This window comes from Lepidothrix coronata, unplaced genomic scaffold (genome assembly GCF_001604755.1).
Source record: "Lepidothrix coronata isolate B3197 unplaced genomic scaffold, Lepidothrix_coronata-1.0 Scaffold32, whole genome shotgun sequence".
Lineage (NCBI taxonomy): Eukaryota > Metazoa > Chordata > Aves > Passeriformes > Pipridae > Lepidothrix > Lepidothrix coronata.
In genome coordinates this window covers 4,398,357-4,420,171 of record NW_016690212.1, presented here as the reverse complement: position 1 = coordinate 4,420,171, position 21,815 = coordinate 4,398,357, and the positions used below count along the sequence as shown (strand labels likewise).

At 35.7% G+C, this 21,815-nt stretch overlaps 1 protein-coding gene across 1 annotated transcript in view; it reads right to left on the bottom strand.

Annotated features, from left to right (window-relative positions):
* The window catches only part of COG5 (component of oligomeric golgi complex 5), a 181,769-nt gene that overhangs the window by 90,586 nt on the left and 69,368 nt on the right, over window positions 1-21,815 (bottom strand). Inside the window, exon 7 of the mRNA XM_017811446.1 lies at window positions 15,665-15,795. Within this exon, the coding sequence (XP_017666935.1) occupies window positions 15,665-15,795 (131 nt within the window). The remainder of the gene's footprint in view (window positions 1-15,664; window positions 15,796-21,815) is intronic.

The window sequence follows — 21,815 nt, the reverse complement described above, 5'->3', positions numbered from 1 at the left end:
ATAACCTCAATACTTCAAATATTATTCTTGTGACAGTGGTTTTATATTCCTAAAATTTCTTGTGCTCTTTTCCTAAATTCTTCTAAATCCTACTACTGAGACAGAATGAGCACAGTTTAGAGTATTCTGAACTTGGCCATATTCCAAATTTACATCATTACATTAGTATCTTCTACATCCCTTTGTTTTTTTTGCAAAGTAGATGTATTTTGTTCAACATCTGGGGAGGGGAGGGAATGAGAAGTAATGTGAAACTCTTTTAGAATGCGCACACTTCCACATCCAAGAGCTGGTCAGAAACTGCCTTTAACTATGTGAATTTTTTTAAAAAGTTTCAGAGAAGATGATGCTAGTTCCATTTTATCATCTCACTTGGGTGTCAGAGAAACAACTACAGTAGCCCACGAAAATGTATGTTCCCACTTCTTAAATGGGTATGTACAGCTACATACAGAAGTAAAAGACTAGAACAAGTAGAATAATATGCTTTCTAGCTAGCAAGTGACCCAGGCTTTTCATAAACACTTTATTATAGAAGAATTCTGCTACACATTTACAGCTGATGTGTAGCCCACCTTACAAAAGGTACTTCAGCTTCAGCATTGTCAAAAATGTGCTTTCTTTAATCCATCTAATTTACAGGAGCTGTATATACGTAAGCGCTAATTCTCGTCTTAAAATAACTGCCAGCAGCGGGGGCTGAAGAAGGAAAAAAAGAGTTCACTGATTCATTGCAAATTATATTAAGGAGTACTATTGTTTTCCATGAATGATATAGGTTGTAAATGTTTTCATTATCCAAGTTGTACTTTAAGAACACATCTACATTTTGTGATTGCAAGTTCATTAATTACAGTATGCTCCACTAATTACGTCTAGAAAGTACCTTAATTGCCAACCTACTTGAGCAAATTCCCAGAAACTTTAGTTGAAACCCAAACAATACATTAAGGAGTTTAAAGCTCTCATATAACAAAGTCATTAACACTGGAGGTATTCTGAAATTAGCATCTCATACGTTTCTGTTCTTGAAAACTGTACTATCAGACAGCACAGTAATATTGTAACTCTCATTGCTACAAAGTAATAACTTATTTACATTTGACTGCACAGTTAAATTACCTTTTGATATGCACAAGTAAATTTTAATATGGTGCTAAATAATAGCCAAAATGGTTTTGTCAGAAACAACTCATGCCAAACTGAAGTAATTTATTTCTGTGACAGAGAAACGTACCTTTGAATAGAAGATGTAATATGTTTTGATTTGAAGCAAGGCTGAGACTATTTTAAGTGACTCTTTCTTAGTTAAGCCAAGCAAACATGAACTGCCATAAGATGGACATAAAGAATAGGGTGAGATAACCCTACTGAAAGAGTATTTATATGATTCACTTCAAAACTGAAAGGGTACAACACTTGAACACCTGTGTCTCTCACTGTCTGTCCTAATTCTGGTGCTATTCAACATTCTCATGGATCTAAAAAAGACAGAAGAGATGACAGGACTATTAAAATTGCCAATGATGACAGACCATCACGGTACACAATTTATACAGGCAGCCAGGCTTAGAATTCACAAAGCAAAGACAGCAGTAGCCTGTACAAACTGAAATGTCATATTAAGGCACATGGAATATGAATTCCACTCACAATAACTATGAAGTGTCTCTGGTTTAGGGGCACATATTTTTAAAAGAAAAAAAGACCTCTGTCTTTAATTAAAAACATTAATACAGTGCCTGTAACACTGGTCTGTAATTTTATCCCAGCTCCGAGGAATACAAAAAAGGCTACCTTTCAACATCACTGGCTGACTGTGACACTGTGCCTAATGATCCAGTCTAAGTTTCACATGTGATGCTGCTGCATAACTGGATGCTATGTAAATTGTATCATGGAACAGTTTGGGTTGGTAGGGTTCTTTAAGATGTGTAATATACACTCACACTAGATTGTGTGAAAATGCCCTGTGACTTCAAAACAAAACCAATAATGATCCTCAGAGACAAAATTCAATAAATTCTCAGTTAAAATAATATTCTTAGCACATATGTACAGTCACACCGTCTGACAGACTTTTGGGAATTCTGTGTCAAAGTTTCCACTTGTATGAAACCTGCACAACAGTTTTTGTCTACAAAAGAGATGTGTTAGTTGATAGGAGGGAACAAGCTGGACCTAATGCATAGGATGAGGACAATAATCAGAACCTTAACCTTAATTCAGTCCAGCTCCTCCCTCATCCCAAAAACCCCACAAACCTAGACGTAGAAATGGACGCTAAAAAATGATGACTAGTATTATCAGCTTTGCCAGACCTCCTCTGAATACTCAGAGCCAAGGTAAAAAACTTCAGTACACATAAAATATTCAAAGGGACTGTTGACAGAGATCCTTAACTAAAAGAGCTTTAGGAAAACTACTGCAACTACAATTCAAATCCTCATCCATTATTAAAATTCAGCTGCTATCCCTCTGGTATTTTTCCTTGTTTCAATGATACATAAACTGTGAACTTAACTACTGTGAAATATAAATAAGGCCACAGTGCGATATGGACAATAAAGATGCAAACATCCCTTATAGAAACTGGAATACATAATAGTATTATGTGTGAAAAACATAGCAGTGTTTCAGAGCATTTAGTTCTTTTACCTGGGGTGCACTTTATTTACTAATAAAATTTTCAAGAAAAAAAGAGAATGAATCACTTGTTCATAAAAATTGTATACAGATGCAATGGAAATAGTCTTTACAGGAAAAGTTTAGTGTGCAAGAGAAATTATATGCAAGTACAGTTATGTATCAAGATGTAGGATTAAGTTCCCTCTTCCACATACCACTATGAAGGCATAAAGTATGAGGCACTTCCAGTGTAGGGAAAAAGACTTCAGTTGTGAATTAAAAAAAAAACTAATCTAAGATCTACGTTTTAGTTGAAGTCAACAATCTAACACTTTTTAAAAATTCTTGTCACTTGTCTTAGAACTAAGATAAAATTTACCTCTTCTGAAAAGAAAATCCGAAAGATAATCTATAAAATTGTAAGATTTCTAAACTGAGTACAGAACATAAAGTATAAATACAGACCTCATTATTAACAAATGTGTCTTTTTAAATAATATGCATGGGATCAATTTTCAGATGTTTACATGCCAGGACATTATTTCAATGATCCACTTTATTTTTGTCACCAGTTTTGCTATGACAACCACCACCTCAGAAAGACTACTTTATTTACATGGCTATAAAATTTATTTTAAAATAAATAAAAATAAATAAATTCAATACTGCTCAGTCCAATAAAAATTAACTACTTATCCAATCCCCTCCTTTAGAATGTAATTTGCAGCTCATAACAGTTTTTATTCTTCACACCTTACAACTCAACATCTAATGAATTTAAGTCTGTGTGCAGCACTATACAGGTCAGACTACAGCAGCACAAGATTTCTCAGCTCACTGTAGAACTCCATGAATTTATTAATTTTATGGGGGTTTTTATAGCCTGCACTGAAGCAACACAAACTTGACACAGTGATGCTTTCCCACTGCACCATACATGAAAACGTGGGCAGAGAGTCTCCATGAGGAATGCTATTTGCTATTAAGAAGAAAAATATCCTTGATCATGAGGTAGATTAAATTTAATTCTTAGGTATCATGGAAGGGCTGATGCTAAATTAAGGGGAGTGAATTTCCCAAATGTATAGAAGAATAAGCTGTAACAACACAGCAACTGATAAAATCCTCAGTCTGTGAAAAGGTTGCTTATATTTATTTGCAGACAATTTTGAAATTCAGATTCCTAGTTAGCATTTTAAAAGGGGATAAAACAAGAGTCAAGTAGAAAGATACACAGAATGAAAAAGGCCTCATACATTAACATCTCCTTAGGCAGAAAAAAAACCTGCAGCAAAAACCAACTGAGTAATTGTTATACAAAAAGTTTATATGGAGTGATATATACATGCTTGAGGAACATGGTTTTTAATACACAGTACACAAAAAAAACAATAGCAATAATAAATAAATACTGGCCTAGATCTGAATTCAAGAAAATCCTTCACCTAACATCAATAACAAAGAACAAGGTGATCTGGGCTTTTCTCAAGTAAGTCAGTGCTTACATCCCAAAAAATACAACAATTGCAACACTAAGCAGTAAAAGCCAAATCTTCTACAACGTTGATCGAGTACAGCACAACAACTACATTTTTTGGACAAGAAATCAGTAGGCTTTTAGAACAAGTCTCCAGGGAAGAGTAAAACCTGCAGTGCAGGAGAACATATGGCACCCTCCCATCCTCCTTGCTGGTAACTCCCACTACAGCACACATTCCTCCCCAAATGCATATACATTTCAGCTTTGCTCATATACAGTGCTGGAGGAGGGAAAGGGAAAGACTGAATGGAGTTCACCTTCCAGTTTCCCTTCTTTCCCCGCTCCTGGAGGGGAAGAGTTGCACAAACATGAGCACCACCTGAGCTCTGGAGAGAGAATATGTATCAGCACCCAATAACTGGTTACATGTATGCTTGGTGATCAAAGAGAACAGAATGAAAACATCAACATATTGCCCCATCTAACTTGTGGTGTGGGCACTCACTTCCATGCTTATGTTCCAAAAGACTAACAGAGGCAGCAACAGTCGTGCACACTTCAGCATGGTTCAGCAAACAGAGTACAAGGGATATAGTTTGGCATGAACTAATTCTGGCTAGATTAGATAAAACACTCTCATGAATATTTTTGGTACTATCCTATCTCCATTACTCTGAAGAGATGCTCCCTAAAATGTGGGCTTCTAAAAATTTATGCTCAGGTACTTCCCAAGTAGTCCCGTTTTCCCAACAGTATTCACTGAGAAATTCATCGCTCCCTCCTGACATATAAAAGCCTTTCACTCTGCAAAAGTGTAAGCGGGGCAAAACTACGTCTCTGAAAATGAACTGGGGGGACCTGCAAAAATCTGTATATTTGGATTTCTGGCATGAGATGTCTCCAAAGACAACTATGTTTTCCTTTCTTCTGCAATTCCAACACGTTTACACAGCAAAAATGCTGGACCTGCCTCAGGATGTAAGTTACTTATTATTCAAGTAATTGCTGAAACAACTTTCACCTTATTGTACTCAAAAAAATACCACACTTCGTTAGAGCTTGTAAAAGAGATGCTACCAAAATTCTCCATAGTCCATAATGAAAACTTGAGAAATTTCATGGCATTATAAAAATGGGTCAAGTTAGAAAGGAAAGATATAACTTGAACTTCATCATTTTAATAAAGTATCACAAATGTTTAAACTGTTATGAAAACTAGAAAACTGAGCACCAATATCAACGTCTCCCCCTTTTTTGCTGTTTTTAGAACATAAATCAGCATTTTACGCTATTTGCTACAGCTATCTTTTTTTTTTCTTAAATTCAGACTAGCAAATATAAAGCAGTACCTTGTCAGAAGAAAAACACTAAAGGAAACAATGACAGTTTAGATAGCGACAGATTCTCTGGGAAAGGCACTGAAAGAGGTCACGGCACAAAAATATTGTACAAAATCAGATACAATTTTTAGTTAAGAAAAACTTAATGACTTTCAGGAATTAATTATTTTCAGTTAAATATGTNACACACATACTTGCAGTAATATTAAGTAATTTACTTAAGTTAATTCTACCTTTTCCCAGAGAATTTTAAGGCACAAAGTAAAAGGCAACAACTCCCAATTAGGTATTAAAATTTCAGTCAAAACCATTACTAAACACTTGTATTACCATATGCATCACATTATTATTATATGAATTATTGAAGACTGATTAAATATGCATGTGTCTATCCAAGCAGGTTTCTCCTCAAAATGCAGTCTCCTGCTTTCTTCTATTTTCAATATTTGCTTAAAATGCCTCATATCAACTAATTGTGAATTCCTTACACCACAGTGTGCAACCTGCCATTGAGGGAAGGGAAAAGAGAAGGCTGTTTCATGCTCCATTTGCTGTTGACAACATCTCAGTGGGGCTGTCTGCTTTGCAGACTACTCTGTGGAACATGTGTCCAGCAGGCACACAATTAACAGCCAGGAGTGCTAACAGATGACCAACCAGAAACATCACTCCCCTGGCCAAGTAACCCAAACCTCTGAGCAATCCCTTCTCCAGCAGGGTCCAGGGGACACTAACTGAAAAGGAGGTGGCAGTTCCCAGTTCTGCCAGGCTTGCCTGGGCCATGGGAGTCTGCAGGAGCATTTCAAATACAAATATAGGGCTCTCAGATGGCAGGCGGTGGGTTCAGCTGAGGTCACAGCTTGGAAATCAACAGCGGTAATACAGCAAGATGGCCAGTGTGAGAGGACTTCTTAAATTGGATGCTTTTGAAGGCATTTTGAGGCCTTTGTGTAATAGCATCCAGCTGAAAAATGGAGCAAGATAGGATGGCTGTATGCCCTAACCCTGGACATGCCTAGATGCTGTGATGGAAGCTGCTGTCATTGCCACCATCCCAGAGGTAGTCAGGCAACGCAAATCCGAATCTGGGAAACAATAATTGTTTTGCTTATCAGTTCTTTGCTTTAATGTGATTTGAAAAAAAAAATAAAATTCAAAGGACCAGGAAAAAATGTTCTCTAACCTCAAACTAATTAAATTTGATTGCAAAACCATACCCCTAATATATTGTAACAGAATATGTCCCCGTACTGCCTCCTCACAAAAAGGAAAATCTCTGCATTTTGTTTGTTTTACTAACAGACACTTCATAACTTCAGTATCTGGTACATAATAATCTTCAACTTTATAAGAGCCAAAATTGACCCTGAATATTGCAGGAGTTTATCAGAAGTGGATGTGGAGTCAAATGCAGGTGAGAATGCTGCACAGGGAGCAACCCAGAGCTGGGAAGGCAGGCTCTCAGCAAGAGTTGCTAACCGGGAAAAGCGGTTGACGGAAGGCAAGGGGCTCTTCCATGCCCAATTAGTGAGCCCCCTGTGCTCACTCCCACGTCAGGAAACCTTCTGCTGAACATAAATTAAAGAACTAAAATTTACATTCATTTCACAATGCTTTTTCCACTTTAACTGCAAAAGTACTTCAAAAGTTGAACAATTACAGTTGCTGCTATTACTGGGTGAGAAAATCGAGGCTTCCAAGATCGATTTAAGAAAAAAATGTTACATTCATGTGGGGGAAAAAATGTATCTTCATGAAACAAAGCCTGTTAAAAAGGGCCAGTGTTGCCTAATTGTTAAGGCATAGAAACTTGCGAACTCAAATACTGCATTAAGAACCTGCCTGTTTACTTCTTGTCATTCAGAACTTCACCAAATTTGCCCACCTGTGGCAGTGAGGTTTTTTATAATACCTTCCAAAACCGCCTACTACACACTTTGTGAGGAATTTCCTAAAGAGTGCTGCAAAATTGCGAACCAGAATCATTAATGAAAAACTATCAATATTCAGAAAGTAACATGTGACACAGGGTCCCCTGCACATTTACCACAGTAATAATATTCTAATACTGAGCAGGAAAGCCCTAGATACTACTTTCATTTAAAAATCCTTCTATTTTCGAAATGTTGCTATTAAATTCACCCATATGTTCCAAAAACTACAGCTCTCATGAGTCTTCTATATTAATGGCAGTGGAAAACAGGCTTGGAATACACTTGAAAAAGGTTACTATTTGAACTATATTAGCGCAGTGCAGATCCATTCTCAGACCGAAAACTTGTTTCACTGAAAAGAGAATCCCAGTTAAATTGTTACTTCTTCCCTCTTTTGCTTCTTTTTTATTTCTTTTTTTTTTCTTTTTTCATAACCATCCTCATTTCTATATATAAAATGTTTAAAGATCAAATATCTTAAATGCTGGTGGTATAGCAAATAAAAAGTGCCCAAGGACTGAACAGTCGGTCACACACTCTCATTTCCACCTGCATTCACGAGGCCTCAGGTTACAGACATTCAGACTCCCGATGGTTTGTTAACAAGACCTCCATATTTTCCCTCTACATAAATATTGGAGTTAGACATCCATTCATCTCAAAGAAAGAGGTATCTTTTAAATCTTGCTAATGTTTTTACACTAAAAGCATGTCTTCTCTGATTTAGCAAAATGACCTGTTAAAGCAATGTCAAACATCTAATAAAACAAGTGCTACTACTATGGCTAGCATGTCTCCTTCAATAATCATCTGCCTGTTCTTCAATAATCATCTTTTGCTACAGTCACCTAAATAACACACTATATATTCTGTTTAAGTTTTGCTGATCATTTCTTTCTGGCTACATGAAGTTTTCTTGTGCTGCACAAATTATTCCAATGAGAAAATACACCTATATAGTGTAACACAGTGAGGTGAAGCAATGGCTGGAGATGAAATTTAGAGATGACCAACAAGACAGATTTTTTTTTTGTTGTTTTACAACATTTAATCAGCCATTAACACAATGGAATATTAATGGTTTCTCTTCTCCTATGGAATTGAAAATACTTTTTGTATGTGTATAATAAAACACAGAGGTAACATCTGAAGAATTATGCACCACCTTATTTTTATTTTTAATATTATTTTTATTATTTCTAAAATCACTTAAATATGTGTTATGCCAATATTTCACCTTTCTTTTTTAAGGCACATTTTTAGCCATTACATGCAGAGGTTGCAAGCTGAAAAATAAAAGTGAACTATCTTGAAGTCAGACACTCATTTTAGCTATTCCAAGATTCAAAACATTCTATCATCTGTTCCTATGGAAACTGAAAGGATATTCTAGGTTATATCAGTATCAGCCGATTATGTTACAGAGAAATCTGTGGTTTATTTTAATCCAGAGTTCAGAGGTATAAATTCATTCTTAGTGTTTAGCTTGGTGATTTTGAATTACTGAGGCACAGTTAACACTTCAGTTCCATTAGATCATACTTTAAGATAAAATGAATTATTTTTAGACCAGAATAGTCAAGGGAAAATTTCATAAGGTTTGGTTAATCCCCATGAAGTTCACCATTCAGATGTAGGATATAAAGAATACATACTTGGAAGGTATTTTTTGGTTGTTAGATGAGCCATACTATGCTGGATCACATCTTAACAGAATAGTTCAAGGAAAAAATAATTTAGATTTATTGAAAACTCCTTCAGTAGTGCCATGCACCAGATGGCCAGATGAAGGAATCTGATTTAGCAAGTTAACAAGATCATGAAAATCATAAGCATAAGACTGAAGATGAAAAATAAAATTGAATAATGCAACATGAGTATATTTCTATGACAAAGAAACTTAAAGGTTAGGATAGAGTAAAACTTGCTAAGGTATTTAAACATATTATGTGAAAGTTCTCTACACAAAGCTATTGTAAAAGAAAGAACAGAAACAGTATAAGTTAGGAGGATTTTAATTAAACAGACTCAAATGCCACTGTAATCTTTCACAATGAAAGCCAATATGACAGCTACAGCATGTTGAAATAAGTCTTCTCTGTCTACATTAGAATTAGAAAAAGCAGTAAAATGGGTGGCTAAAATGAATTTAAATACAAAGCTTTGGATCTCATACCCTGCCTTCACTCAGCAAAACTAGACGATCTAAAGTCAACTGTAGGTACCATCCTCACCTTATGCCAAAAGTAGCAAGCAGGTTCCAATTTTCCTTTTTTACAGATAAGACTTCATCTTCTTATTCTAGATTCAAGAAATTGACTTCAAACTGAATAATCAAAAATACCTTCCATTTCTATATCATATTGTAGTCAATCACTTTATTATGAAATAACTGTCTCAGTCTAGTTCCCATCAGGATCTCCCCCAGGGAATCAAGATTGTGGAATAATAAGGAAACATAACAACTACTGCCTAAAGTGTACTATACTGGTTAAATTTTTGACAGTGATGAAGTTAAATTCCAACCACTAGCTTTCAAAGTAGAAATAAATGCCAGAACAAAAAAAGAAAAAAAAATTTAAAAAAAGCAATGATTACTCTATGACTAAAAAAAGTAGCATTTCAACTCCAGTTATTCCAGGCTTTTTATGAGGGTAACTAACAGTATATGGATAAAAAAGATGAATGGTTGTGTGCCAAATTGGAGGGGTTCTTTTCTCATTTTTTCATACTTTATTTGCTATTCTAATGATTATTTTGTAATTATGCACACATATGCAGTTATGCATATCTACATAACAGCAATCAATTCTACTGACATTCTGAAGTACACAAGGGCTTAAATCATTTAAAAGGTATGACAAAATATGAAAGCTAATATGTAAAAGCAGCAAAGAGCAGGCAAAAACATCTGGAAGCTAAAATTTTGCTTTTGACTAGCTTAGTACATGAGTGTGGGTAATGTAACAGATTCTAAACTAAATGAACTAAAGATGAACATTAAAGAGGCCACTACACAACCGTGGAACACTCAAAGTGACATCCTCCTATGATATTAGACTTTGTTCTGCAGTCAAGTTCTTCTCCATAGAGCCAAGAACTTTAGACAGCATATTCATACACTTGCACAGTTCATTTTAATATAAAGCATTCATCTGAAGATGACACTAAACTAACAAAAAAAAGCAGGCATACTTTGATTTAAATCAAAGCGTTAAAATATCGTAAACTAATCTAGAAAAAAGGATATTTCAGTGAAACATATACTCTTGCTAAAGTAGGCAAGATTGAAACTGAGAAACTCAAGATCACAAGACCCTGCCATGAGAGTCATGATCCAAGAGCCATCCACACCTCTGGCAGTAGTAATAGGAAGCAATTTAAAAATGCAACATTATCATATTTTTCATGTTTCATCAAAAAAGTGAAAAATGGAGCCCAGTGCCAGCCATTCCTAATATTTAAATATCTCAAACTCCTCTAAGTGTATCTGTACAACTGGAAAATGCTGCCACAGGATAATAAAGAGCATGCATTGCTTAAGATCCTTGACATTAGATTGAACACATTAAAGATTAATTTCACCAATCTTGCCATAACACTGCAAGTTGTGCTACATAAGCACTTAGCTCAGAGGGCCCTGAAATGAAATAAATTACGCAACTTGATGATTGTGTCTGGAAAACTGGTCAATTATGTGCATACTTTACCCTCCAATCCCTTGGGGATAAGGAAGAGACCTACTAGAGATCCTTGACAAGAGATTAAATGCTGATCTATGAAAGATGTCAGATTAATTTCACCAATTTTTCCATTACACTGTAAGATGTACTATACAAACACCTAGTGTAGGGAACCTGAACAGAGATAAATTGAGCAACTTCTGGATAATCACCTCCAGACAACTGGTTAATTATGCAGACACTTCATCCACCCATCACTTTTCTCAGGCACTGAATAGCATAAGTCAAGAACAATTATGCATATACATCTAGCTAATAATTTTTTAATGTTAAAAAAAAAAAGCTGTACCTGTTCCAGAGACAACAACTTACAGGAATGGTGCAGTATGAAAAAGAATTCAAAACAGAACAATTCACAGAACAAATTCTACTTGGTGAGTTACAATATGAAAACTCAAAATTCTCCCAAACATGCTCAAAATGATAACAGTTTGAAGATGTTACACTGAATAACTGAAAAATTTTTGTTCAGATCATATTGTTTACCTATTATATCCTCTGAATACAAACCCAGCATTTGAATATCTTTCAGAATTAGAGTTTAGATTTATGTTGGGTTTTTTCCCCCCTCTCCTTTATTCTGTGAGCAAAGCTCATAATTTTGGAAAAAATAAAGCTATGTATTTTAAAAAAACCTGCAGACACAATTTAACATGCATTTGGACAAAGGACGGTTATTAAGTTTACATTTATTTTTTTCTTTCTCTAACATGATCAGGACACTTCACTATATGATCACCAGAACAATTTCAATGAATTATCAGTGAATTTAATTCTCCCCAGATCCATGTTAGGCAGGTAAATAAATTTTCCCACACCTTAAATAAGGGAAATTGGACAACAAACATCACATAATTTATTCAAAACCTCAAAAAAGAAGCAGTCTTACATCTACAGATGCCTTCAGGAGACAAAGAAAGAAAATTTTTACTCTTTATGATCAAAGATACAGAATGTTTCTGTAACACACAGAAGGACAAACTGTTTAAGGTGCAAACTCACAGAAATATGAGTTCTACTCTCATTTCCACACCACATCTTGCTTGACCTAAATGGATATTTATATTTTAATCAATATTTAATTATACATAGTCCTCTTTTCCAACTCTTTTCTGCACACACATGGCCTGACTCTTAATGCTACCAATGCTGTCACTAGCAGATGGAACTAAGTGTGGTCATCCCTGGCTGTAAGGCCGACATTAAGCATGCCAGTACACAGCAGAAAGAGTTTGAAGCATGAGCTAAGTTGCAGAGAAACGTTTCTTCTTTGTAAGCACAGCAGCCCCAACACTGTGTCTGGAAAAAAAGTCCTACCTGGAATTGAGCTATGGTGATCTTAACAAATTTCTCTTGTTCCCAGTAATCTCTTATTATTCAGATCTTTACACAATATTGCTGTTGAAAAGAGGTGTGAAAAGGTGCCAAGAGCAAATCCAGATTCTTCTCCAGCCTATGGTTCATCCTGGGAGTGAAAGAAATGCTGAGGATGCTTCAGGTGGTTCCAAGATGGACAGTGTACCTCTTTTTTTTTTTCCCTTTTAAAGCAGAAAACATTGCTGACCCTTTTCTTAGAAGGGTGACTTTTTTTAAAGTTCTCGATGCATCTCTGCTAAAGGAGTCTCTCCTGCTTTCTATGCTATCTGCCATTAACCTGCTTACAGCGTGAAGGAAAGTTAGCGAGGAGGTCCGGACTAAACAGTAAGGACAGGGGTTTGAATCTATTGCCTTGAAACTGTTCTGTGAGTCACGAAAAATCATCAGTCTGTGCTATGTACACTAGGAGTGGTTAACAAAGCATACATGACAATAAAAAAACCTGCCTGTAGCCACCGGTACCCCTGTGTGATCGGGTTTGCTATTATTTGTATTACTTTTGTCAACATTAGCAAAGAGAGATTACTCTTTCTAAAAGGGTTAGGAAGACAAGTATGGTTGGCAGCTCTATGAAAGCCTGTTAAGTCTAGACACACTGACAGACACTTCTAGTTTAAACCCAGATGGCAACTTTAAGATACCATGGGGAACATGAGTTCAACCACATGAGTTGAAGCCTTCACTTCTGAAGCAGTCAATGGCTAATGCCACACTTCCAAAGGAAGGGGGAAAGAGATTTCACTTCCTCTGAGAAATACACAAATGTCACAGTGGTGAACATGCTATAAAAATTTGTAATACATTGTAGAGAAAAAGACAACGTATTACTTAAGTGTAAGTATCTGGTTTCCTGAGCTACTGCTGAAGGTTATTTGAGGAAATCTATGCACAGCTCATTAGCTTATACATCATTAAATTAATAACCAAAATAACAAAAATAGCTTCTAACCTAACCAAAGGAGATAAATAAAAATGTTGAAAGTGGCAGTTTAAACTTTTTAGCTCTGTTCGAGTAACTTCTAGCAGCATTTCCGAAAAAACCTCTGAATTCTAGAGAAGACATTCACCAAATTGCAATGCCTTTTGCTTAAAAGGAGATATTTAAAGGTTTTTTATGTATTTCTACTTCCCACTTCTCTTCCAGGTGAACACTGAAATACTCTGAAATGGAGACATAAGGCTAACTCTCTTCTTAAGGCATTGCTGAAAAGTGCTAGATGGAATACAGAAATACAGCTCGCTCTTACGTAGGCAATTGATCTCATGTATTATTTACACAGCAGATCAAAACAAAGGTGAAAACTAAAATTGCAATTGCAGATATGAACACCAAATAAGTGAAGAACCACCTGGAAAAAAAAAGAGATGTACTATTTCCAAAGGTACAGACTTGGCTACCAGAATAGACACTAGCAGGAAGACAGTCCATCTGAAGAACCCTGTAGTACCGAATGCAGGAAAAAGATGAAGATGCCATGTCCTCTTACAGGAAATGTCAGGGCATGGAAGGTGTAAATGTAAATCAGCTTGTCAATAAAACACACAGCTACAATAATAGGAATCAAAGATATATGATCTACTAGTCATATTTCAAAGTCTAGATTTCTTGGGCAGTGCCTGCATGTGCATTTTCTAAAGCATACTATTTTTCCCAACATTAAATTCACGAATCATATCCAACAACAAATCTGTGAAGCATAACCCAACACCTCTTCATGAAAACATCCCCACTTGTGATATGACTAAGCACTAATAATTTTCTTCCAGACAATCTTCCATTTGTTGGAAACAGGCCCCTGGCTAAAGCACAACAGGCATATACTTTAATAATCTCTTGATTACCTGGATACAGCCTGGAACACCTAATAAATCTGTCCATTTTTCAGGTGGAGTGGGATTGATTTCCCCAGGGTTTCTCTGTCAGTTTCACTTTAGTATTTAATATGAAGAGAAAAGTATTAGAGAAGGTCAAATCTGACATGAAAAACTAGAAGGAGTACACACTGATGAAGACTTTTGCTACATTTAAAATAAGTGTCTGTTCGCTTTTTCTTAAGCCATATCTTTGGTCAATTTTTATTTAACATTTTATATGTTTCATAGCTTGCAATGAGTCCAATCACAGCTTGGCAACATTCTCAAATAGCCAGAAGTTTCAACACTGGAATTGTAATCAGGTGAAAAATGACAGTGGTTTTATCTATCACTTGCTATCAGTAAACAGTCAAGGGTATTTACCACAACCATGACTTACCCCAGAAAATTAGTTGAAATGAGAGGTCTAAGAAAAAGTTTGAAACATACTGATAATTTTAATCCTCAATTGTCTAACCAAGCCAATTTATTGAAGAGGATTTCCATTCTGTATACATAGTAGTTTCATATCAACCTTCAACAGTATAAACAAATGCCATATCGACTTACAGAGAAGTTTAACTCTTGCATAAAAATGTCTTACTCTAAGCCTCTTTGTTCTCTAATTTAAAATTCAAATTTGATAGAAACTTGTATCAGATGTTTCTTCTTACTAGAAATAGGGATTTAAAATACTTTAGTTTTGAACGAATTCTAAAAAGTATAGACAAAAGACAAGATAATAGCAATAAAGATACTACAAATAGTTAATAAATGTAGCTAGGTTATTAAAATGTAGATAATTACACTTAATATGGATTAATGTAATTATGCATATTCATTTTTATATTCCCTACAGTGAATATTTACCTGAAAGTTTAAAATGCTCTTTAAAGTTTTAATGCAAAATCTTTCAAATCTTTTCAATATATTTCTGCACAGTTAAAATGCAGAAATCTTCTTACAGTTTTAAGAAACTGCATTTTTCGTATTTATACAGCCTGGCAATTTTGGCAGTGTAGTATATGGTATTTAATGCATCAAGCTTTTGTGACAGTGTTTACAGTTAAAGTCTTCATATCAGCACCTACTTTCTCCCAAATTTCAGGGTCAGATCCTGCGAAATTTTTTCCTGTAAATGCTGTACAAGACCAGTTTTGTCAATTTCTTTGAATATTGTCACGTGTGAGAATTATTCACGTAAGACTTTTTTCACGTTTAATTTCCACTAGACAATGCTACACAAAGCAAAGGAAATCAAACTCAACTCCACTTTTGAAAGGAAGCAAAGAAAAAAGTGTATTTTACCTGAGTCTCCACACCTTGCTCAAGCAACCTTTTAGCCTGGTTTTCCACCTCAAGCCGAGCTCTTGCAATAAAAAGCAGGTCATTTTCAATTACTTCTATTCCAGACAGATCTATCCCTTGAGAAAGATAATCTATAAAAGCAACAAAACATTGATAAGCATAACACGGGATAATGGAACACTTTAAGCATGTTAAAACCTTTCAAAATTACAGTCAGTTCCAAGGGACATTTTTGTATACAACACTTGACAAAAGAGTACATCGAAGTAATGTATTATACCAGAAAAACTGAAAATCAAAGGGTTATTACTCAAGAAAACCTGGATATTGAATACATTGAATTTACTTCAATGCAATTCTCTAGACCCAGAGATTGTCAAAGACGTGTAAAGCATTAACTAGATTGTTAAACGTCTCTAAAGAGATATTTGAATAAGCATAATTTGTTTTAAGATCTGAAATTAAAGATGCATTATACGTTAAAAAATTTAAATTATACTTCAAATATTTAAATTGCACTTCTACACATTTGGAATCAAACACAGAAGAATGGCAAGAGAAGGAAAGAATATATATTTTTTCTTTTCTAATCACAGAATCATCACAAAATTTATTACCATCGTGGAAACCACCATCAGCAGAGTAGCTACAGATTACTGGGCTGGACTGGTGACTGCAGCAATAAAATCTATTCAAACTGAACTTTTCTCAATTTTTTTTTTCTCCTTTTTGATCTTTCTGGATTTAAAATAACTCAGTTCCCCATGTCAAGGTAGCCCAGACCTTTACGCTACCACTTATCTGCAGGACTACTCTCATTTACACATTTTTCAGCATTTTGCTTAATCAAGATGCTTCTTTTGAAAGAAACAAATAAAACTAATAAAATAATGGCCAAGGCATTTCAGTCAGTATCAGACACTTCCTTCATAAGATGATGTTCCACTATTTCCATTTATAAACAGCCCTCTATGACTTCCTAATAAATTTATCTTCCTTTTATGTCTTCCCAGAAAGTTTATTAAGGCACAGACTTAAAAATTTGAGCTAAATTTACCAAACTGTTAAATCTTTGACAAATAACCTTTCACTTTGGTAGCCTTTTATTTTTGTTTATTCACAATAAACTAATCTAATTCTCAGATGAATTTTAGCAATCACATGTTCACAAATGAACACAAAATTCCAAGTGAGTCATTCCAGCTACGTAGAGAACATCCCTGTACCTGCACATGAAAACTACTGTAAAGCTTAGAAAGGCATAAAGGAAATTATCTCTCTTAACAGTACAGTATGTCAAATAGGTTTTAGCCTACTAAGAAAAGGCCTGCAAATGCTTTTGTTTAAAAATGGATCAGAGGAGTCAGAGGACGGCCAAGCAGCAGGACAGCACACATCACACTGCACAGGCCATTAATGAAGCCCTATATGCAGGTGTGCTTACAAAGCTGCTTTTGCCAGGGGCTACAGCACCCACACTTACCCATTACTTCCCTGCAACTTTTTGCTGTCACTAAGCTGCATCTCTACAGGTGGCCTTGCATATGAACTCATTAAAACTAATATTAAACTCCCACTAGTTCCAATGAGCAAGTGTCTTGAATGTGAAGACTAGTTTTCTGACACCTTTCTTTCAGCTGCACAGGAAAAAAAAAAAAAAAGAGCAAAGAACTATCCACAGATTAAGTCTGCTGCCACAGTAAACTCTGAAGAAGTTTCTCAGCAACATGAGGTTAAAAAAGGTGCAAATATTACCAAAAATTTATATCCCACAAATACAAGAACTGCTGTGGAGTTCACTTATGGCATAATATCATATTCTGCAATCCCAGGCTGCTTAAACAAAATAAAATTATAATACAGTTCTGATATCCTAAATCCACAGAAAAATCTGAGGAAGAGAACTAAAAAAGAGACTGTTTCTCCCTGCTGTGTTTTATCTCAAAATCTAAATTAAGTCACTTCAAGTGCTAAAAATCTAATCCTTCTGATGGTTTTAAGAAAAGAACAGAAAGACCATGCTGCTTTGGCTTCTCCAAAAACCTCCATCTGTGCCTCAGACTGCCAGCCACCTCCTGCTAAACTGCTAAAATCTGCAGCTTTGTTCCAAATTTCCTGCAATCCTAACAAAATGCCTTGGGACAATGCATTTCAGCAGGACTTCAAAACAGTGGCTAGACACCCGACTATGGATGCTCTTAGTTGCTATTCTAACCAGTAGGGAAGCTCTAACAATCATATTACACACTTTTCAAAAGAAATGCAGTTTCCATAAGGACAGCAGGTCTATGGCAGAAACACCAGCAAGTGCCATTCCTGTGTGAGAGCAGAAGCTGCAGTACAGGCAGGGTATGTGCCTTCTGATAGTTTTTATTGCCCAAGCAGACAACATAATATTAGAAATCTCTACACTTGCGTACTCTTGAGAGCGATATTGCTGTCATGGACAGCACGATTAAACCGAGCAGAAGGGCAGTTGACACAAGGGCAGCCAGATCACTGCCAGAATGCCTGTGCATTTAGGATCCAGTTTATTTAAAATATCGCAGAGGAACGCGCACATTTCAACCGGTCGATTCTAGTTAGTAAAAAAAACCCTGTCAAGTGAAATACAACAAAGATACTACCAGTTATTAACCCACGGACTAGCAAATGTAGGATTTTGCTTCAGGCACTTGTGTAATCATTATTCTATTTCTTGCCAGGCACAGTCAGTCAATAACATTGTGGTCATGATCAGAGGTGAGTGGGACATGGGCTGTAAGGTACTTGTGTCTTCTGGTCAGGAATTAAGCTAACACAATGGCTCATTCCTCAGTTGGCACAGACTCTGGGGACTGGGGCCCAGTTTAAAACTTGTCAGCTTTCCATCTACTTTAACCTTAAAGCTCTGGAGTAAAACTATATTAACCCTAACAGATTTAGTGACTATAGTATTTATAACTGACATCTCTCCCTTAACAGATTTTAAAAGCACATATATAACATTTTGTTTACTTTGGGAAGACTTGTGCCTTAAACAAATTAGAGCCTAAGTATTTTATAACACCACATGCAAGGATGGTGGAGCAGCCACCAAAGCATTGCCCTTGCATGGAGCAGCACAACATGCAGCCTGCTGCCCCAGTCACCTCTGCTCAGCAGAGACAGGGAGGAAATTAGAGGAGGGAGCTTTAGTCCTAAAATCATTCCTCTGCCTCTCTCATCCCTCTGATAACTCTACCTCTTTATATAGGTTCATGAACATAAAGGCAAATCCTTAACTCTCCCATAGGGTGTTGGTATTGCTTCCCTTCTATCACACCCTATTAAGCTGGAAAGCACAGCTGGAAATGACTTTTTAAGGATTTAAAACACAGACTGCCTGCTGAATCCTCTTCTTGAACAAAAATACAGTATGTCAAGGCAGAATACACTAAAACCTAGGAGTAAGTGACATTTATAATCTAACCCAGCCTAACAAAGGGTTAGAACTTTGTATTTCTTTATAAAACAAACATTTTTGTCAATACAATTCTAAATTTTCTTGATTTATAAAACCTGAACAGATTTTCTAATCTACTGTCTGAGATGCTCCTTGAAAATGCATTTTTCAAACCAATATTTCCCAAATAGTTCTGTAAGAGGAGTTTCATAGAGAAAAATCCAATATGCACATAGTACATTAGGTAGAAAAACAATACTTTGAGCAACACAGTTAGCTTTTCTTAATCTAAGTGACTCACCAACACAGAATCTTTCTATTATGTGATCTCTTTTTTTAACCTTAAATATTCTTTGTGATAATATAGAAACAAGATAGAAAAGAATCTGAATTAAAACTTTTTCTCAGTATTAAAATATGTTTTGGAACAGAGATAACTACGAAGCATCCATATGAGCTCCACAATGACTGTATTAGGCTCTTTATATAGACTGAGTTGAATTTGAGCTTTTGCTAGAAATTAGAGAAGCAAGAGAAGTCTACTGAGAAGAATCAGGTGCCCTAACAAAGAGGAAAACAGGATAGCCAGTAATAAACCAACATGCTGCATCACCCAGGAGGCTACTTGAGTCAAAAGAGAAACCCTTCTGTGCTCTGAGAACTAACCTCAGTGACAGTAATAAAGAGGGGGAAAGAAAGAAATTCAGAACATCTAAAGTGGATTCCCTTGGAGCAAACACCTAAGATCTGCACACACATCACTCCCCTCAAATGCAAGAATCCAACGACAAATTAAGAGGTGTTTTATGGGAGATTGGGAAGGGTTGGGGTACTAAAGGAAAATAAGCCATTTCTGAAATTCTAAATAAAATCATAGAATGATAAAACAATAGGTCTTTGTTTGCCTGTTTGAGGCTTATTTCTTTTGCATTGGTTATTTATTTTGTTTCTTCAGTCTTAGTTGCAGAGAATGTTGGTGATATCTGTACTCTAAGAAGATACTGTTATTTTTCCATAATGAAGAAAAACTACAATTTTTTAAGAAACTGCTAATTTAAACTTCAAAAAGTCAACAGATCTAAATGATACCCATGAGTTCTGCTGCTATTTAAGTATGCAGCAGACGAGAGGCTACATGATTATCAAGAAATATTGTAAAAAGCTCATATGTGCATTGGTAGAAGATGTTCATGAAACTGAATCTAAACTGCTATTTGCAATATTTATTTCTGTTACACAAAATTAGGAGGGACTGGACAGATACCGTAAAAATACATAACATCTTTCCTACGAGGGACAAGTATTTGGAAATGGCAATTAATTTCAAAGTGGTTATTAAAAGTTCAGTCTTTGGTCCTATATTAGTGCCTAGATATAATCACAAAAAACCCAAGTGGATTGATTTGTTAGAATTGCTGAGAATCCATTTGAATTTTTTTTCATCTGCTTCTTACATACCTCAAAGTGATTTACTAATTCAAATGAGCCACAAATCTAATCCAGCACAGAAGCTTCCATGGTCTTAATGGAAATGTCAGTTATAGCACTATCTACTGAAAAGGAAGGACAAGATCCTCTTTGCCTCACTTGTATCCGAACCCAGGATGCTGCTGGGTCTGAATATGCCAATTTGTATGTTTTCATCAATACAGGTAATGTAAAACCAAAGTCAGTCTTAGAACAGAGTGTGAGATCCCAATTCCCCAGCAGAAAAAGTATGTTCACCCTTCCGTGAAAGCAACCTAAGGTTTTATATTACATGTCTGGTCTCTAAGTGGAATAGGCAAACATGTAACTTAAAGGACAATAGTCTGCTTCTTGAAGGCACTTAAATTTGCCATGCAATTGATGCATAGGGCAAGTGGGGAATGGCAAGAGCAGACACATTTCTCAGTCTTTAAACTGGAAGCTGATGCTTCCAAAAAGAACCTTTACTCATGTTCTGTTTTAATGAGACTAATTCTCCACTTAGGCTGAAATGTCTGCCCCACACTCTGCACCAGGCACCAAAGTACTTGCTGAAGTAAGGCTTATATTAAGCCTTTAAATCAAGTGGAAAGGATTCCACTACAGTTACTGTAAAACAATATCTTACAGCCATTTTATACAACTTGAGTTCTTCAGAAAAAGATGTTTATTCCTATAAAAACTGCATACGGTGCCTTGTAAAGTGTTCAGAATAAGAATGTAATTGCTCTACACTATGTGTCATATACAATGTCATGTATTTCAGACATACTTTACAAAATTATTAATTTTTAATCTTATATTTTTAATTTGGATTTTTTCTGCAGGTATTATGAATTCATTATTAAAGAGGAAGAAAGTTTTATTTTACTAAAATGCCAGTTTCTTGGAAAACTCTTGGTATCTTCCTTTCCTTTTCCTATAGGACAAAATTCCTGCTAACATTTCTTCAGTGAAACAACTGAGAATAAAATCTCTCTGTGCCACTAAAATGCCATTAACTCCCTACGAAATCTGGTCTTTACTTAACCAATTTCTACCATCTTAAAAATTAACTACTTATATGCATAATACATAAGGTTTCAGTTTTCAGCTGTCTGGCAACACTAAGTGAGCCAAAACTGTCCTGATGGAGCCAGAAACTGAGTGGGGCCCATGGTGCTGTATTTCTGTTTGCTTTGTCAGACAGCACGTTAAAACATTGCAGCTGTTAAAGTCCAGAAAAGGAAACAGAATGTATTAGACAACCAGGTTTAGTAA